General features: G+C 45.4%; 1 protein-coding gene across 4 annotated transcripts in view; it reads left to right on the forward strand.

Moving 5' to 3' along the window:
• Window positions 1-18,804, forward strand: part of LOC147009336 (uncharacterized) — a 142,761-nt gene that overhangs the window by 867 nt on the left and 123,090 nt on the right. For 3 of the 4 annotated variants that reach the window (XM_085861773.1, XM_085861778.1, XM_085861779.1), the window contains exons 2-3: window positions 2,993-3,097; window positions 4,768-5,014. In XM_085861773.1, the coding sequence (XP_085717899.1) occupies window positions 4,864-5,014 (151 nt within the window). In that variant the 5' untranslated portion in view covers window positions 2,993-3,097; window positions 4,768-4,863. Of the gene's footprint in view, window positions 1-2,992; window positions 3,098-3,200; window positions 5,015-18,804 lie in introns of those variants that run through there. The other variant, XM_085861772.1, reaches the window with a different exon arrangement.

Consider the following 18,804-nt stretch of genomic DNA (forward strand, 5'->3'; position numbering starts at 1 on the left):
GGTTTTAATGACTGGGGTGACTGACATGTAACTCATCGAGACAATGTTAGCGGAACTTTGGAGGAATCACTGTTCTCATACCCCACATAATAAAACTTTGAGCTAAAGACAACTCTGATGACTTAGATGCATACAGTTGATACTCAGGGGTTGAAGGCATGAATTCCATCTACCAGTGGAGATTACCTTTATGGCACAGGCAAACACAGGATCATGTGTTGATTCAATAGCTAGGTGCTTAGCCATGACAGAACCACACTGGATCTGGCCCTGTGTAAACACATCATTGTGATCGGATGATTCAGATGGATCTGCCTTGGAACACAAGTGAGAGAGACCTTCGCAGTTGGCATATGTTTCTCGGTTCCACAGAATTGGATATCACAGCTGTTGGCAGTGATTAACTGCATTGTTATATTCATGCCGCCACGGTGACTGGGATACCTCATTTTGGTTCCCTGATTAATTGGAGTGGTTTATGATCAGTCTACACAGTGAATTGGTGGCCTAGCAGGTGCTGATGAAACTGGCGCACAACCCAGACGAGGCTGAGAGACTCCTGCTTGATTTGGACATATTTCTGTTCTGCTGTTGACAGGATGCGAGATGTAAAACAAGGGATTCAGAGTTATCGTCCATTTTGTGTGTTAGAACTGCCCCAATGCTGTAGACAGAGCTAAAGCATGTTAAGATAAGCTGGTGTTTAGGTTTGTATTGAATGAGAACCGTATCCTCTGTGAGTCGGAGCTTGACATAATCGAGACTGCCTGTTGGTCGGATTTCCACGCCCAGTGTTCCTCCTTTCTGAGCAGCAGAGTTAACGGGGCCAATTCTGAGCTCATATTGCTCACAAATCTCTGGTAGTACTGCGCCATACTGACGATTGAGCAAAGCTGCATTTTTATCCTGTGGTGTTGGCATGTACCAATTCACATCCACCTTATGTAGGCCTTTTGACAGCCCATCTGGCATGATGATGTGCCCGAGGCATTCCAAATATTGTTTGAAGAAAGCACACTTGTCCCTATTCAAGCGGAGACTACAAGCCTGAAACTTGATTCGCACTTTTTCAATGTTCTTGAGGTGTTCCTTGTAAGGTTCTGATGTTAATGATAGAGAGGCAATGTTCGAAGAGAACGATCAGTTTTATTGCAGTCCCAGAATCCTCATGCAACAAGCGAAAGGAAGCCCCAGAATCCATCACACCACATCCCGGAACTCCTCCTCTCCATACAAAACCACACATCAGCACTTTCGATCCAATGGACACACAGTTAAAGAGCAAACTGATGTAATGCCGTAGCATTCCTCAGCCGTTTTACCTGCAATGAGTACATCATCCAGGGATGATTGTGCAGTAAGATCCACACAAACCTGATACATAGCTACCTTCCACAAAGCCAGGGTCGAAGTAATCCCAAAACAGAGTCAAGTGTTTCGATAGAGTCCTTGACACGTGTTGGTCGTTAAAAGGTTACTCCTACCGGCCTCCATTTCCAGATGAAAATAACTTGAACCACAACGCTACACCATTCCTATAACCATCACAACACCCTTATTGAAATCCCTTCATCAATTCAAGCTTGCTGACCTCACCATAACCTCTTTAACCACCTCACTCTCACCCTTACCGCTAAAACGCTTCAACCACCTCACCATAACCATGAAAATGCTTCAACCACCTCACCATAACTGCTGCAACACTTCAACCACCTCATGAACACCGCAACCAGTCACCACCATGGACGCCAACACTGTCCTTTGAAGATATCGGGGAACAATGGATGCCACATACCATTACAGAAGCTTATGTTTGGAACTTTCTGGCGTGTAGCCCAAAGCGCAAGTATGCGCTAGCACCCGTTCAACATCGCATGGATAGCTCTCCTGCTCTGCTCAATTACAGCCCCCATTTGGTGTTCAGCGCATGTTCATGGTTGGAAAGCGCCTCCAGATACCCGAGCCCCATGATAACCTTGGAGCTCCTTTGCATGGCTGAGTTCAGAAGCGAATGAGGCCATTTCCAGTGTCAAGTCCTTGCAGGAGCGGAACTAATACTTGGGAAAGCATCCATGCACCAACGGGGGTGCTGGGAAATGCCTACCGACCGTCCTGATCCGACTTTGGGCTCCTCCCTTACCAGACGTCTATAAAATACCCTGCAAAGGAGTTGTAGAGTTCTGGGTTGTTAGAGAGAGAGAGAGAGAGAGAGAGAGAGAGAGAGAGAGAGAGAGAGAGAGAGAGAGAGAGAGAGAGAGAGAGAGAGAGAGAGAGACAGAGACAGAGAGAGAGAGAGAGACAGAGACAGACAGACATACACATTTGTTTTTGGGCGAGGTTTGTGGAACGACATGGGACAGAGGGCAGAGCTGAGCAGGCGGAGCTGAATGCTGGGCGAGCGAGCAATCCAGGCGTCGTGTTGAATGTGCCAATAAGGGCATTCTGAAACACTGATACATTCACAGACTTCCTTACACATTATTATTAAGCTATCTTCTCATACGCTTTGTCTCTTGTCTTCTGCCTCGTCTGCTGTGGACGCAAAAGAGCAATCGGTGAGGGCAAGTCCCGACGACCGTTCTTTTCAGAGCAACTCCACACACACGCACCTCTTTCCATTTTTCTTTCTCTGCACCTCATCTGCATTTCATTGCACCTCATCACACCTCCTCCGACCATGCACCTTAGATGTCCTCGGTTTTCCTCCCTCCTACCCCTCTTAAGCGACTTGGAAGCGTGAGCCCGTTGACTGTGCTAGGTGCAAAAGAGGTTGCCAACGCCTCTCCCTCTCCCTCTCCCACTTTCCTTGGGGTATGTATCTGAAGACACCTGTCATTATTATATAAGTTAAGATTGTATAAGATTAGTATCAGTATAAGTCTGTACTGAGTCCTTTATTGTGTCTTTGTAAATATTTATATTCCCTATTCCCTTGTTATAAATAAACCTGTGTTATAAATGTACCCAACTCACAGCGTCTTTTCCCCTACAGGTCCAGCACAGATGGAAAAAAGTTTATCCAGGAGGTTTTACCCCCATCACTTTGCTCTTATTAGCCGGTGCGTACTCGCAGCTCCACTCGGATGCACCTGATCCGGTGAGTAACTAGAGTGTGCATCGAGGGCACGAGATCTCCTTTGGTGCGGCCGTCCACAATTAAGGTATCACACATAGTAGTGAAATCTTGCCGGATTGACTACCAATCGGCACTCGTGGTTGCTCAGCAACCCGCCAGGCCGCAGAATTATCCGTGATCCATTGCCTCGGGACCAGGTGTTCGGGAGGAACCTGAGTGCTTCCCTTTGTGGTCAAACTCGAACCCCTGTATCTGTAACAGTGTGCATCCCCCAGTCGAGTTTCGAAAATAATTTACTCCCTCTACCAATTGTGATGATGGTATTCTAATTGTATCGTACATACTTTATAGACGTGCTTGTATTCTAATTGTACGTACTTTGTCGAGCTACTCGGTTTAAAAAAGATAATGTGTAAAAATTGTGGTCTACGTTGGCACATTATGTGTAATACAAGGAAATACAAGGAAATCAGACACAGGTGGAGGCCATTCAGCCCATCATATCTGCGCGACATCAACACCACACTCATTTATCAACACAAGATCCAAAGAAGAAAATGCAAAATTTATTTATTTATTTTTTAATAGTGTTTTTGTGGGGGTTTTTAAATATTTATTTATTTCTTTGTTTATTTTGAAAAGTTTTTGTATTCTTTGTAGTTTTTTGTTTTTCTTCTCCTCAGGGGAGGGGGCATGGGCTTGATTAAAAAGCACACATCAACCACTCAACACCCCTTGACAAGACCCCCACCAACAGCACTCCGTACACATGCACACAATCACCCAGCAACGCTCAAGCCACCTTAAAGTCCTGTCAACATCCCCATACCCCTCTATCTCCATAACTTCCAGATACCTATCTAATTTTAACTTAAACTTATCTTCTGTTTCTGCTGCCACGACTTTTCCAGGGAGGCCATTCCATGCATTAACTACTCTCTGAGTGAAAGTCCCCTGCCTTAACTCTCTTCTTTACTCTCAGGCCTATGGGCCCTGGTCCTATCACCGTCTACTCTGTTGAATAATTCATCTTCACTTATTTTATCTCTACCTTCCATTATCTTAAACATCTCTATCATATCTCCTCGTAACCGCCTCCTTTTTCGTATGTAAAGCCCTGTCTCCTTCAGCCGCAACTCATAGCTAAATCTATGCAAGTATCAATACTTTACTGAATCTGATCACCACCCTCTCTGCAGCTGACCACCTGACCTCCAACACCGATAGGTGGACAATAGGGTCCAACCTGGATCCTCTCCAAAAGCCCTTCCTCACCTCCTCGATAGATACTCTCAGCTATTGACAATTCTCCTGACTGTTCTTGTGTAAAAGTTCAAGTAAAATACCTGTTTAATAAGCCGGCTATCTCACTTTCATCACGAACCACTCTCTCGGTGCTATTCCTCAACAGACAACCGGACCCAAATGCAATGCCTCTCCTCTTGGGAGGGTAATAAATACCTTCCATTTTATGAGCCTCGACATTGTGTACAAAATATAACTCTCATTGTCCCGTTTTTGATGTTCAAGGTTCAAACACGAGCCCGTGGGTTCCTCGTTCTCCATTGGGGTTCGATCAGGAATTCTTGTTCGTTTTTATTTTTTTTTAAACAAAACCCGAATGTGTTTCACGACGTCGTCGATCTGTGGCGAATCTGCGGATTGGAATTGATGAATGAACTCGTTTTCAGGGATCGCTTCAGTGAGTGCACTGTCTTCACTCACACGTTGTTGTTGGACTGCATCACACTGTACTGTACATACTACACTGTACTGTACTGTACGCCATGAATCGAGATCTCTCGTGTGAGGAGAACAGAGAGAACCCTCCGGGATCCACGAGTATCTCGGATGGAAGGAACGTGCTCGGTCCGGAAGGTTCTCACACGGACTGCGGGTCCAGGATCGCTCCACCCGAGGGTAACGAGTCGGGACACGGTACGTGCTGTGTCTCTACACATCGTCTTGTTATATAGTTCCCGTGTGGAATATGTGCTGTGCTCTATTTAAATAAATAATAATTTCTGTGAGGAATCCCACGATGTTCGGGTCGACGTCCTGAGGTGGCGAAGCGAATCCGTTCGTTGTAATCGGAGCTCGAATGGTGATTTTGATTCCTGAGAGCAGATTCGTTAGTGGACGAGTTGTGAGGAGAAGTTCGATCGTTTCCCCCGCCATTCCCTCACAATCGACAAAACTACTCCCACCTTTATCTTTGTCGTAATCACCTCGACACCTGAGGAACTTTTTTTCTCAGTTTTGGTGCAGTAGTGTTTTTATATTTTATTTCGTGTTGCTTTGTGAACGTCAGAATCACAAACAAGGACAACTGTGTCCAAGAGCCACGTTCTTGGATACATTCCAGCAACAACAACTTCCGATATTTCGTCACGTGCCTCGATGGAGCCAATAGCGAGACCCGTCATGGAGGCTCCTGTTCATGATGAGACAATGGTGTATTTACGAAATTACTACACATTAAATGGAATAATCTTTAAATAGTAACGTGAACTTTTCTAAACTTTAAAGCAAATGTCCGAATATATTTAAAAGTTCATGATAGACGCTCTCAAAGGGCACCGTCTATGTCAGGATGTGTACAGGTGTTTAGTATTTAAGGAGATCCGGATCCTGTATAATATGGAATAGGCAAAGTCCAGAAGCGAACGCAGACTTCTTCTTACATTCGGTTCTTAAATATATCAAATTAAAGTCTTTTGCTGTGAAAAAAATTAATATTACCTCAACATTACCTTCACAACAACTACACCGTCTAGAACAGGATTGTGGTGTCCGAGGTGTAGCGGAACATGGGAAGCAAGAGTGTTAGCAGTAACTCCGCTTTATTGTGTGTCCGGATGTACATCACTGCCACCTCTCGCGGGCGAGTCATGATATACGAAAACCCAATCACGTGATACAGCACACTCCTCCCCTCGTAAAATGACAAATCAAATGATGAAATGACAATTATAACATTACCAACCGAAACCAATCAACATTCAAAATCCTCCAAGTACCGCGGCTGTTTCCTGACCCGCCTCGGGCGGGCAGCGACGCCAGACTCGGTCGAGGTGACACTCTCGCCGGACTTGCCCCATCCGCGACAACAATCACCCCCGGCCGACCAGTTCACCCGTCGTCCTCGGGCAGGACTGAATCAGGTGAAGACCCCGCAGGCGTCGGCACATCCGGCCCTGGCGATACAACGTCTGGCCACGGCGACAACACAGGAGGGGGTCCCACATCGCTCGGCACGGGGGGGGGGGGGGTGACGCTGAACAGCGATCATGCATTTGGTCCACGTGCCGCTTCCACACCTCCCCACTATCAGTCCGCACCATGCAATTCGCCGGCCCGAGTACCACAGAGACCACAGCCGGCACCCATTTGGAACCGTGGAAATAATCGCGCACCATTACCCGCTGTCCCACATCAAAACCGCGCAGCAGCGTCGGGCGCGACACCGCCCCACTCACCGACCCTCCAGGTCGCAGCAAATCCAGTCTGGACCGCAATGCCCGTCCATAGAGACGAATGGTAAGAAAATCGCCCGTGACAGGATGAATAGCGTTCCTGTATTGGAGCAAAAAGACATCGACCACCGTCTGCACAGGTGCAACACCCCCCCTGCGTAAAGCTCGTTTCAACATTTTAACAAATGACTCCGTCTGCCCATTCGTCACAGGATGATACGGTGCGAACCTTAGATGTCAAATACCATTTTGATGCATAAATTCATCAAATACACCTGCGATGAACTGCGGACCATTATCAGAGACCAGGATCTCGGGTAATCCTTTATTAGCAAAGATCGTCCGCAGTTTCTCTACTGTAATGTTTGCTGATGTATGCTGCAATACCACAACCTCCGGCCATTTAGAGAATGCATCGATCACAATCAAAAACATTTTGCCATTAACCGGCCCTGCAAAATCCACATGGACCCTCTGCCAGGCTCTGACTGGAGTAGGCCATAGTCCCGAAGCTCGACGCGGGTTATCAGCATCTGTTTGGCACGTGGCGCAACGCTTAACCAACTGCTCAATGTCTTTGTCCAACCCCGGCCACCACAACAGGCTACTAGCAAGACTCTTGGTCTTCAGGACGCCAAGGTGACTGACATGCAGTTCTTCCAAACACCGCTGCCTGAACTTCGGTGGAATCACCGCCCTCATTCCCCACATAACGCACCGTTGGACCACGAAATCAGCGACGCGCTCCTCCGTACCTTTCGCGAGGCGATCGAACTGGTATCGAGCCAGCTGTAATGACTTCTCCAGCGCCATGTGTGCTTTCATCTTCCGCACAATGTCCTGAAACGACAGCGTGTCCCCACTGGGCTTGTCCGGCGCCACCAAATCACTCAGCAGTCGATAATGTTCCGCCGATAGCGAGGCGAGCAAGATCGACTTCTGTTTGCTCTCGTCGACCACATCATTCGCGTGGAAATAGCACCCCAACTGTTCTCAAAACAATTCGAAGTCGTCTCCGACGAAAATGGGCACCTGTCCGTGCGCCGTGACTCGTCGATCAACCATCCTCGTCAGCCAACTGTGGTGTCCGAGGTGCAGCGGAACATGGGAAGCAAGAGTGTTAGCAGTAACTCCGCTTTATTGCGCGTCCAGATGTACATCACTGCCACCCCTAGCGGGAGAGTCATGATATACGAAAACCCAATCACGTGATACAGCACAAGGATCTCATCTGAAAAAAATTAATATTACCTCAACATTACCTTCACAACAACAACTACACCGCCTAGAACAGGATCTCATCTGAAAAAATAAATATTACCTCAACATTGCCTTCACAACAACAACTACACCGCCTAGAACAGGATCTCATCTGAAAAAATAAATATTACCTCAACATTACCTTCACAACAACAACTACACCGCCTAGAACAGGATCTCATCTGAAAAAATTAATATTACCTCAACATTACCTTCACAACAACAACTACACTGCCTAGAACAGGATCTCATCTGAAAAAATAAATACTAGAAGCGAACGTAGTATTCTTCTTACATTCGTTTCTGACTTTACCTATAACTAGTTCACAACTGTATAAGCAATTTCCGGTTACTTCGGCCTGGATTCGGGATCAGCAATCAAGTAACGTAAATCACGATGAAAAATTATTTTTTGATGATGCGGGAGATATCTTTATTAAAATCAGTGGAGGAAATATACACCATGTCTGATATTATTTGGGTCTTTCATGTCTCCGACGATGCCTTTATCTCCCGGCATGCATCATTCCCCATGACAAAAACCGGAAACAAAAAAAAAAAAACAGAAACGGAAGCAAAAGGGTCATAGCCAACCACACGGATTCACAATTGCCATGGTATTGTGGTGTTTTTGTTGTTTCCTATTCTCTCATGTGCACGCGTTAAGTAATATTCACAAGATAGAAATAAAACCCAATCGTGTTTATACACCGCACAGCGTTTAAAAACAACCGGAAGTAAAAGGTCATATCCAACGACACGGATTCCAAATAGCCAGGGGGATTGTGTTGTTGTTGTTGTTGTTGTTGTTGTTGTTTCCTATTCTCTCACGTGCATGCGTTAAGTATGAAGCTCACTGCGTTCGCTATTATATTTTGGGATAAGAAACAGATAATTTTTACTATGACAGGAAAAAGAAAAGAAACAACACATTTTGAGAGAGTCCGATATTATAAATTACGAAGAAAACACAGACGAGTTCAGTAGCAAAGAAAGCCACACTTGCAAGCGAAAAATAACGTTAAAATCGAATCTATTTCTTTCGAACTTTTGAAAATAATCACTTTAAACATGAAAATAAAAACATAATTCTTAACTCTCGGATCCTCACGAAGCACCAAAAAAATTCTAGCGTTGGTTAAAATTAAGAATTATCAGACAAATGCGAGTCACCTCGTTCGGCTCGGCGTCCTCACGCTGGATTCGTATGTTACGGTTCTCGCAAAGACACGGACATGAAGATAAACGCTGTGCTCGACGGCGAATGGAAATGTGCTGACACGCTTGCAAGTGCCGATTATATCCATCAATCGGGAAGTTTGCAAGACGGCAAGATTTTCTAATGCTAGCGTTATTTGCGTCCGACGAGAGATGATGATTCGTACATCACGGGACTGACACTAAAATCAAGACGGGATTACTTGCGGTCGGAATTTTATTTTTCTGATCACAACTTTGATCTATATTTTTCTGCCGTTAGACTCTGTCATATTTCCAAGAAATTGAGGGAGATTTGGAATAAAAATCATAAGAAACATTATCAACACTCCTTATTTTTCTCGATGCAGTGGACACGAAACGTTATGTGCGAATCCATTATTTCATCAGATAGGGTAGATGCCAGAAAACCCGAATAGGGAGACAGAACATCATCAAAACATAAAAGAGACACCAAAGTTCACATTCTGAGTGACCACACTCAAAATAACTGTCACATAAGAAACGTACAGTAAAATAAAAAATTTACCAATCAAACTGTAACATTTCTAAGGTTACAATACCCATATTCTGTTGCTTTAATTCATCTTTAATAAAACAGGGAAATGGAGAGTATTATATTGCTGATTTCTGCAGGTTCCCCAAGATGTCCACTTTCATTTCTGACCATTGATGGTTTGTCTAAGTACCGCATAATAGTTTTATGTGGAATTTCCCACAAACATACCACAGCATACCCACTCTGTGAGCCATGCACATCTGCACCACCACTCTCCCGATGCTATTCCTCAATGGGCCCACACTGGTATGACAAGCTGGTGTGTTTACAAGTGTCCATTGCTGATTAATATGGGTTGGTACTTACTTTGGGCATCACCAGCATCCTGTTTCTCTGGCACGTTCCAAGTCTCCGTCCCATAAACCCAGCTCTCCACAATATTGTAGCCGTGCAGGCTCTTATAGGTTTTCATGGCATCCTTTGTGGAGGAGGAAGAAGTTTTGACTCGATAATTGTACATAATCGGGGTCCTGTATGCCAGGCAGCTGCTCCACATGAGCATGCTTCTTCAATGATGTTACCGGGGTCAGCAAGTTTCCCGGCAAACTGTTAGGGGTCAATGGTCATTGACTTCTAATTTCTGGGTATACCGGTAACATTCTCTGAAATAGCACAATTGAAATATATATATATATATATATATATATATATATATATATATATATATATATATATATATATATATATATATATATATATATATATATATATATATATATATACTAGCAATACCCGTGCACATGCACAGGATAGCAGTACAAAATAGCTGGTAGCAGACGACAGACCGTACACTGGGAATGACAAAAATACGCATTGTGCAAAATGCAAGTGGTACTATGGAACGCCAAGACTTCCCAAACATTGTCGACATGTCCGCTAAGTGCCACAGCAATTTCATAGGGATCATGTGACGGCGAGCCGAGTTTTTAGTGTGCAAGCTTGGTATTATAATAGAGATATATACATTGTTACAAATTTTGAATTCGATTGCACACAACATACAGGTTCCTTTAGTCAGCTATGTCGATAAGTGCTTGTTCCCTAGATAGCTCACCTTCCATTGTTTAAATGTTCAGAAATCGATTAGATGCGCTGCGGATCCATTTAATAGTTAGGAAACGAACAATGGAGACATCCCTCCCCCTCTTCTGCGAAGAGCAAGAAGAACCCTGCCGTCCCGGGACTCATGATGTCAACAACTCCCTCCCACCCGTGGCTGAGCGGGGGATGGAGCACGAGGGCATGAGTCATGAGTCACGCCGGGAGCGGGGGAAGGGCGAGAGAAGGATAAGAGGAGATCTTTTCTTTGTTCGTGTTCGGGAGTTGGAGTAGTACGCTTTTTGCTTCGGCAGAGAGTAATCGTTCAGCAGACCTTCGGGTCCTGTTTGGCTTGGGTTAGGGTTGAGGCCTTCGGAAGCTTTTTGCTTCGGCTGGCTCAGTGAGCTTCGGCTGAGGCCTGGCTCGGGAGGAGGCTTTTTGGAGGCTTTTTGCTTTGGTGGTTCAGTGAGCTTCGGCTTCTGTTTGGCTCGGGAGAGCTTTTTGCTTCGAGCTGCTTTGTTTTGGAAGGTAGTTGAGCCGGTTGCTTGGCTCGAGCTGCGAATGGTGGCTTTTTCTTCTTCTTGGTTTGTGGAGCTCTTCGTTCTCCATTTTGGTTCCCGGCTTGGTGCGACTCATCGACCTCTTCTTGGAGGTGGTTCCACAGGGAAGCGACGCATTGACGGGAAGGATCGGCGCCTCGTCTCACCAGCACGTGTTCAGAAGCACGGGAGGATTTGCGGGAGCTCGGGAAGGATCGCAGCTCATGGCGATTGGATCCAGCTCGCTCTCGCTGGAACCCGGGTCCGAACAACTTGAAGACCACATGAGGTGGAGAGGTTCGAGATAGTTTCTGGGTTTCAGCTCACCTGTCCTCCGAGCTGGAGCTCGTTATTAAAGGCCTCTGCCACCATTTCTTGGGTGTGTGTGTGCGCACGTGTGTCCGTGGACCCGTTTAATAAGTAGGAACTGTTGTTAAGTGCAAGTGACTGCACATAATAATTAGACGGTTGTAGTTCTGTTGTCGTGTTTTGTTGCTTGTATAATTGCATACGTGTTTTGCCTTGTTTAATTGCATATGTGCTTTATTATAATAAATGTCCTTGTGTGAATGTAAACCTGTTCGTTGCGTCCATTCCCTCATTGAACTGCCCCATCTTGCACTCGGAATATAGTTGGTTTTTAAATCGCCGGTAAAGTGATCGGGTCCAACGGGACTGCGCGATAATACCCCGCTCAGTTATCCCAAAAGGAAGCCAGCTGCTTAAGCGGCTCGTTTCCAAGCGGTCCTGTTGAGGTACAATCTCTCGGTAACCTACCCGCGCGAATAATTAGGTAAATCGAAGATTTGCCGATCGGACCCTGTCGCGTGCGAGTAGAGTGCGGGCAAGGTTGTGGTGTGGTTAAAAAACACACCCGTGGCTGGTTTCCGGCGTTGATCCGGAAAGCCGCGACTGGATTGTCTGTTCGGTGGGCGAAGCTACCGCTATTGGTTAGACGCGGTAGTTCGCACGCCGACGGGCGGGAACATCTACAACAATATATATATATATATATATATATATATATATATATATATATATATATATATATATATATATATATTTTGTTACAGATCTGGAAACCATTTGCATTCAACACACAGATGTCCCAAAAGTCAATTATGTCGTTAAGTATGTGTGTAGTCAGATCCCTTTTCTTTTGACTAGTGGGAGAATCAAAGGCGTGCGTTGCGATTTCTTTTTAGTTAGGTTATTAAATCTTTACATTCAACGAACAACCATTCCATTCCACATCACGATCCATGACCCACCCGCTGTCTACAAGCACTCTGACTTGCCAAGGCAGGGTCTTGCAGCCATTCCTTGCCGCTTCCACAAACGTTCCTTCCACAAACGTTGTAACTCTTGCACGACGGCCTGTGCAACATTGATACTGTTACTCGTCAAGTATGAACCCGCGTGGAAGACTGGCTGGGGTTTCCCGGCAGGGGCCGTTGCAGCGTTGATACTGTTACTCGTCGAGTGTTGGTCTGCGTGAAGGAGTGGCTGGGGTTTCCCAGCAGGGGCCAAGGCCCTGCCCTGGAAAGGTGGGCCGTAGGACCTGTCCGATCATAGGCGGACAGCGAGGTGTGTTTACCAAGGCCCCTCCTTGCTGAGGGAGGTCCATAAATTCCCAAGCACTCTCTGAGGCAGGTGGTCTTTTTGAGGTCTTGGGGGGTCTTTTTGAGGTCTTGGAGAGTCTTTTAAAAGTTCTTTTGAAGAGTTGTTGGTTGGCGTCGAGGCGGCGAACGTGTCTCTGCTGGCCCTCTATGAGGAAGGGAAGAGCGACCCGACCCCCCTCCGTGGACCCCGGCCATTCACCACCCTAGCTCCATCACGAACCTCGAATCTCACACGTGTGACTGGGGACCAAACCAGCCACCATTGTCAGATGCCGCATCGCGGAGCATGCCCTTCCTCCGACGGTCAGGTACACCACCGAACTCTGGCCCGCAGCTTGTCTCTCTCCACAGCTGCGAGGGTCCAACAAAGACTCTGGGTTTCTTTTAATTTTGTGCGTGTGTCTGCATGTGGGCCCGTCTTTAAGTAGAACTGAATAAGTGTTTTTGGATCATTGTAAATACTTCTTGCATATTCGTGTTGTCTTGCTTTGTGTCTTCATTTACTGTAAATAAAACTTGTTAGAAATTCCCCCAGTTCATTTCCGTCCCTTCTTGCATTGGTCCAGCATGGTTCGGATCTGACTTTAGCCGGGTTTTTATACCCGATGTAATCCGTTCATTCCAGCCGGCATGGCTTTGGCAGTTTCCGCTCGGCTGCACCCGAACCGGAGTTGGTAGTCGGTAGTTGGAACTCTACCACTGTCGGTAGACGGGTAGAGTGACCCGGTTCGAGCAAGACATGCCGAGGGCGTGGTTTCCCCGGTAGTCGAAATCGCATAGTTGATTAGGTAAATTGGTTATAGACAAATAGACCCTACGCTACGCGGTTGAAATATTGGCGACCACGGTCGGTTAAACGGCCCGCCGGCTTGCAGAGTTATCCGAGCGACGGCCTACAATTCCGGGGAGTTTGGTGGGAGATGACGCAAACCTCCCCCACTAGTGGGCATTCTCGCCACCACCCACCGACCCCCAGCCCACAATATATATATATACAGGTAGTCGTCGACTTACGACCACAATTGGTTCCGACCGATCGGTCGTAAGTCGACTTAGTTTTAAGTCGGCTAACGTATATTTTACATACAAAAAAAGAAAGTAGAGTTTGGGGCCACTTTACGTAGCCGTAAAGTGGTCGTAAAGTCGAACATTCATAAGTCGCATACGTCGTAAGTCGACGACTTCCTGTATATATATATATATATATATATATATATATATATATATATATATATATATATATATATATATATATATATATATATATATATATATATATATATATATATATATATATATATATATATATATATATGCACTAGTAAAGGTGCCCGTCTTCGACGGGCATCACTGGCAACATATGGTAAAAGACAGATAGCATGAATGTATTTTAAACAATATATTATATCATTTTTATCCATCGATTATCATTCAAGTTTTCCACTTCGATGACATTACCACGTAGTTTAGTGACTACACAACGTGTACCATTCGTAAGTTCCGGAGGATCCATAGAGCGCATTAAAATTACAGGGCACCCTACTTTAAAGTGATCCAAAAGGCCGGATCAGTTTCGTGTACATATTCATATCTTGTAGATTTTAGCTGGTCAGAAAGTCATGGTTTTGTGAAGAAACGACAGCACATGGAAAGTGCAAATTAGTCAGGTATGAACTCAACTGTTTTCTCCCCAAATGGAGTGTGATTCTATGAGCTGAACTCATCTTAGTGGTCCTCCAAAAAATGGGAAACATTTTTATTTCTTTTTTGTGCAATAATTCCTCCCATTTTGCAAATGGAGAACATGAACTGTTTAACTACCATAATCATCAAAACGAATTTTGAGGGGCCTCTTAAGGAAGACAATAATATCATTACTATATATGTCAAAGCTTGTTTCATTTCATGCAGTAACAAAAATCTGATGTTGGAACAAAGAAAGGGGCGTGCCGAAATATTATTATAGATTAACTACCATAATCATGAAAACAAATTTTGAGGATCCTCGAAAGGAAGACAATAATATCATTACTATGTATGTCAAATCCTGTTTCATTTCATGCAGTAACAAAAATCTGATGGTGGAACAAAGAAAGGGGCGTGCTGAAATATATATATATATATATATATATATATATATATATATATATATATATATATATATATATATATATATATATATATATATATATATATAAAATAGCGCCGCGAGGAGAAGTGATGTAAGGGACACATCGGCCATTTTTGAGTTAATGCCATATAGCACTATTTTAACCCTTACCCTATCATCTGAGCCTATCATCATCATCATATCATTAAAAAATGTCGCTTACATCACTCCTCCTTGCGGGGCCTCAAAAAATATATATATATATATATATATATATATATATTTACCAAGAAATATATATATATATATATATACCCAGCAAGCAATTAAACGTTGCTACAACGTTTCACTTTTTCACACAGGAACGTTCAAACGGATGGTTTGGTTTACGTTACCACAGCGTTTTATCGCAATGTTTTTATCCCCCGCCGCGTGGCGGAAGGGGGATATTGTTGTCACCCAGGTCGTCCAGCTGTACGTCCGGGCATGAACATTTATAGCTGTGAGTGCGATAACTCATAATCTGTTCGCAATATCGATTTGAAATTTGGGTCACACATGTACCACCTGAAAAGGAAGAACCCTATTGATTTTGGGCATGGCCAGATCCAAGATGGCCGACTGGGGCGGCCATCTTCAAAAAAATGTTTTTTGAAATAAATGGAAAAACGCTTATCTGATTTCAATTATTTTTGGTTACTACGTTCCTCACCCCAGGGAACTTTTTCGAGATTATGACCAAATGTTGTCTTGTTTCCAATTCACCTCACTCATTATCTGGAATATGTATGACCTTTTTCATTCAATGGCAGGGGATTCCCCATCTCTGATGGTATATTTATAACTTTACAGGAACGTTTATATCGACTAACTAGCAGAGTCTACTCATCGATTCGCTGACGGACCAATTAGTCGTTGGGTTTGCCAAAAATTTTGGGCGAGAAGGAGAAGGAAAGGAAGTCATATTTACATGTGCGTAGAGTGCTTTAATCCCTCACCCCCCCTCCTTCCCCCTCCCCCCTTCCCTCCCCATCCTCACGTTCCACTCCACCCCTTTTGCCCCCCATTCGACCTGATGTCCCTTCTTGCTAGAAATGTCTCACACACGATGACGGGTGTTGACAGGCCCCTCCGTTTTTTTGTGGGGGGAGGTGGGGGCGGAGAAGGGAAGAACCAATTTACCCGTGCGAAGAATGCTTTATCCTCAGCATTGCCCATGTAAAAAAAGGAAATTATAATACCCTCTGCCACGACCACCAGGTGGCGCTACACGGTACAAATTTACATTGAGAATTTACACCCCCACACCCCCGTGTGAGGCCGCTGCCACATAGCCTATGTTAACCCCCACACAAAGTTGTGTTTGTACCCCGAGTTTGAAGTTTGTAACTTAAAAGACGTGGCCGTGCATAAGGAACAGAGGGAGAGAGACAGAGAAAGAGACAAAGACAGCGAAACACAGCAACACAGAGAGACAGCTACAAAAAAGTGGTCTAAAGCTTAAATGGTCAAGGGTCTAATCTGTCTGAAAGGTGTAAGAGGTCTGAATGGTGTTAAGGTCTGAGGGGTCTCAAGGGACGTAAGCAGTGTAAAGGTCTAAAGGTTCCAGGGGTCAAAAGGTTGAAGGGATCTAAAACTGTCAAAAGTGTTAATAGTGTCTTAATGGTAAAAGACGTCTTAAGGGTCTTAAAGGTAAAAGGGGTCTCATGGGTCTTTTAAGTCCTCAGGAACCTTTGGGTCATCTGTGTCTTTTGGGTCTTCAAGGTCTTTTAGTTCCACAGGATCAAATGGGTCTTTTGGATCTTTGGGGTATTTTGGGTTTTCAGGATCTTTTGGGGCTTCAAGGTCTTTTGTGTCCTCTGCATATTTTGCGTGTTCAGGGTCTTTTGTGTCCTCAGGATCTTATGGGTATTTTGGGTCCTCAGGAACTTTTGGGTCATCTGGTCTTTTGGGTCATCTGGGTCTTTTAGGTCTTTTGGGTCTTCAGGATCTTTTGGGTCCTCAAGGTATTTTGTGTCCTCAGGGTATTTGGAGGGTCTTGGGGGTCTCAACAGTTGAAGGGGTCTCAGCAGTCTAAATTCTAAAGTGTCGAAAAGTGCATTTTTATTTATTTATTCATTGTTTTTGTCTCCATTGTCGAGGCTCATATGAGAGCGAACACACAGAATGCACAACAAGAGGGGGCAGGAGAGAGAAGGACAAAACAGTGGAGAACTGAGACATTAGGAGATCTGTGGAAGGGAGAGGGATGTGGCGGGGAACACGGGGTATACAAGATGGACACGACAGGGGCTTTCAGGTCCTTACACAACAGCGAACTTTCGGGAAGGAAAGCAGGGAATTTGAAGGAGGTGGGTTTGGGGTGGATTAACGGAGGTAGAAAAGATCGAGGTTTTGGATGGGGGAAGATAAGAGATAGTGGTGAACAGCTGTTTTGAAGACTTGGAGGGAAGAGTGGAATTGAAGCGAGTGTGGAAGTTTGTTCCAAAGGTGGGAAAAAGAGGAATGAAAGAGTGGTGAGCAGTTCTACCAGAAGGGGATTGTTGGTGGACCATGAGCGCCCTGCGGAAATATGGGGGGGGGGAGGGGGGCAAGACCGGAGAGGAGACAGTGGAAGACAGAAAGACCACTCCCTGTGAGAGAGTGAGGCGCCCAAAGACTCAGCCTCACCGCGGGAGATACCAATGATCCGAAATGCCTTGGTTTCCACAGTGTGAAGCCGAGAACGGTGAGAGGCGGGAACACCAGCCCAGAGGGGAGAGCGGTACTCCACCAGGCTGCTGACGAAAGCTTTGTTTGTGGTCAGGAGCTCAGGGTGTGCCAAGGAAGGACTTTGCATGACAGAGGATGCTCAGTCCGAGACTGGCTTTGGAGGCCAGCTTGGAAATGTGGCTTTCCCAAGAAAGATCATTGCAGATAGTGAGACCCAGAAGCTTGAATGAAAGGACTTCTTCAAGAGGATTGTTGAGAAAGTAGATGGGGGAGGGGTTCCAGAAGGTCCCTTCGGAGAGACATAGTGAGAGTGTGAGATTTGTCAGGATTGAAAGAGATGTTCCACATGTTGGACCAGTTTGTGATTTTACCGAGATCTGCAAAGAGCAAAGATGCTGCTGCTTGCTGATCGAAGAGATGACAGATGGTTCGGCAGAGGATGGAGTCATCACCAAAGAGATACAGAGGATTTTCCAGGGATTCAGAGAGATCATTGAAGAAAAGCAGAAAAAGAACAGGGCCCAGAACACTGCCTTCAAGAAATCCAACCTGGACAGGAAGAGGGGATGAGAGAACTCCATTAAGAGCCACACGTTGACTGCGACAGGAGAGGAAGTCTGCGAGCCATGAGTGGAGATGGCCATGGATACCAAAGAAAGAGAGTTTGTTGAGCAGGGCAGGGTGTCACACCATATCGAAAGAGGTGATAAATCTGTGCATGAGGGAGAGCAAGTTTCTTTGAAAGAATTCCCAAGATGAGTTGATGTCAGAGAAAGTAGTGATGGGAGAGAATCGCGGCACGTCGCCCACCGGACGGACAATTCAGTCGTGATCCTCCGGGAACTATCGCCCGGAGCCAGTCACGGGTGGGCCTTTCGACCTCACCACAATCGTGCCAATCGGCCACCCGCGTATGATAGGGTTGTTCGCCAAACTCGACCTACCTAAGTACCCACGCGGATGGTAAACCGGGCGATCGTACCTCGCCACAGGTCGACTCCGGACACGAGCCGCTTGGGCGGACCGTTCCGTCCTATCGGGATAACCGAGCGGTGTTATCGTCGACCTCGACGGTTCAGATTAATTACCGGGATCTTGCACCCGCTACGAACCCTTTACGTGAAGCAGGATGGAGAGTCAATGGAGAAAAGACAAAGCGAAACGGGAACAGTTCAACATGCAAGCACTTTATTT

This window comes from Eptatretus burgeri, chromosome 17 (genome assembly GCF_056783735.1).
Source record: "Eptatretus burgeri isolate ZD-2024b chromosome 17, Ebu_testis_v1, whole genome shotgun sequence".
Taxonomy (NCBI): Eukaryota; Metazoa; Chordata; class Myxini; order Myxiniformes; family Myxinidae; genus Eptatretus; species Eptatretus burgeri.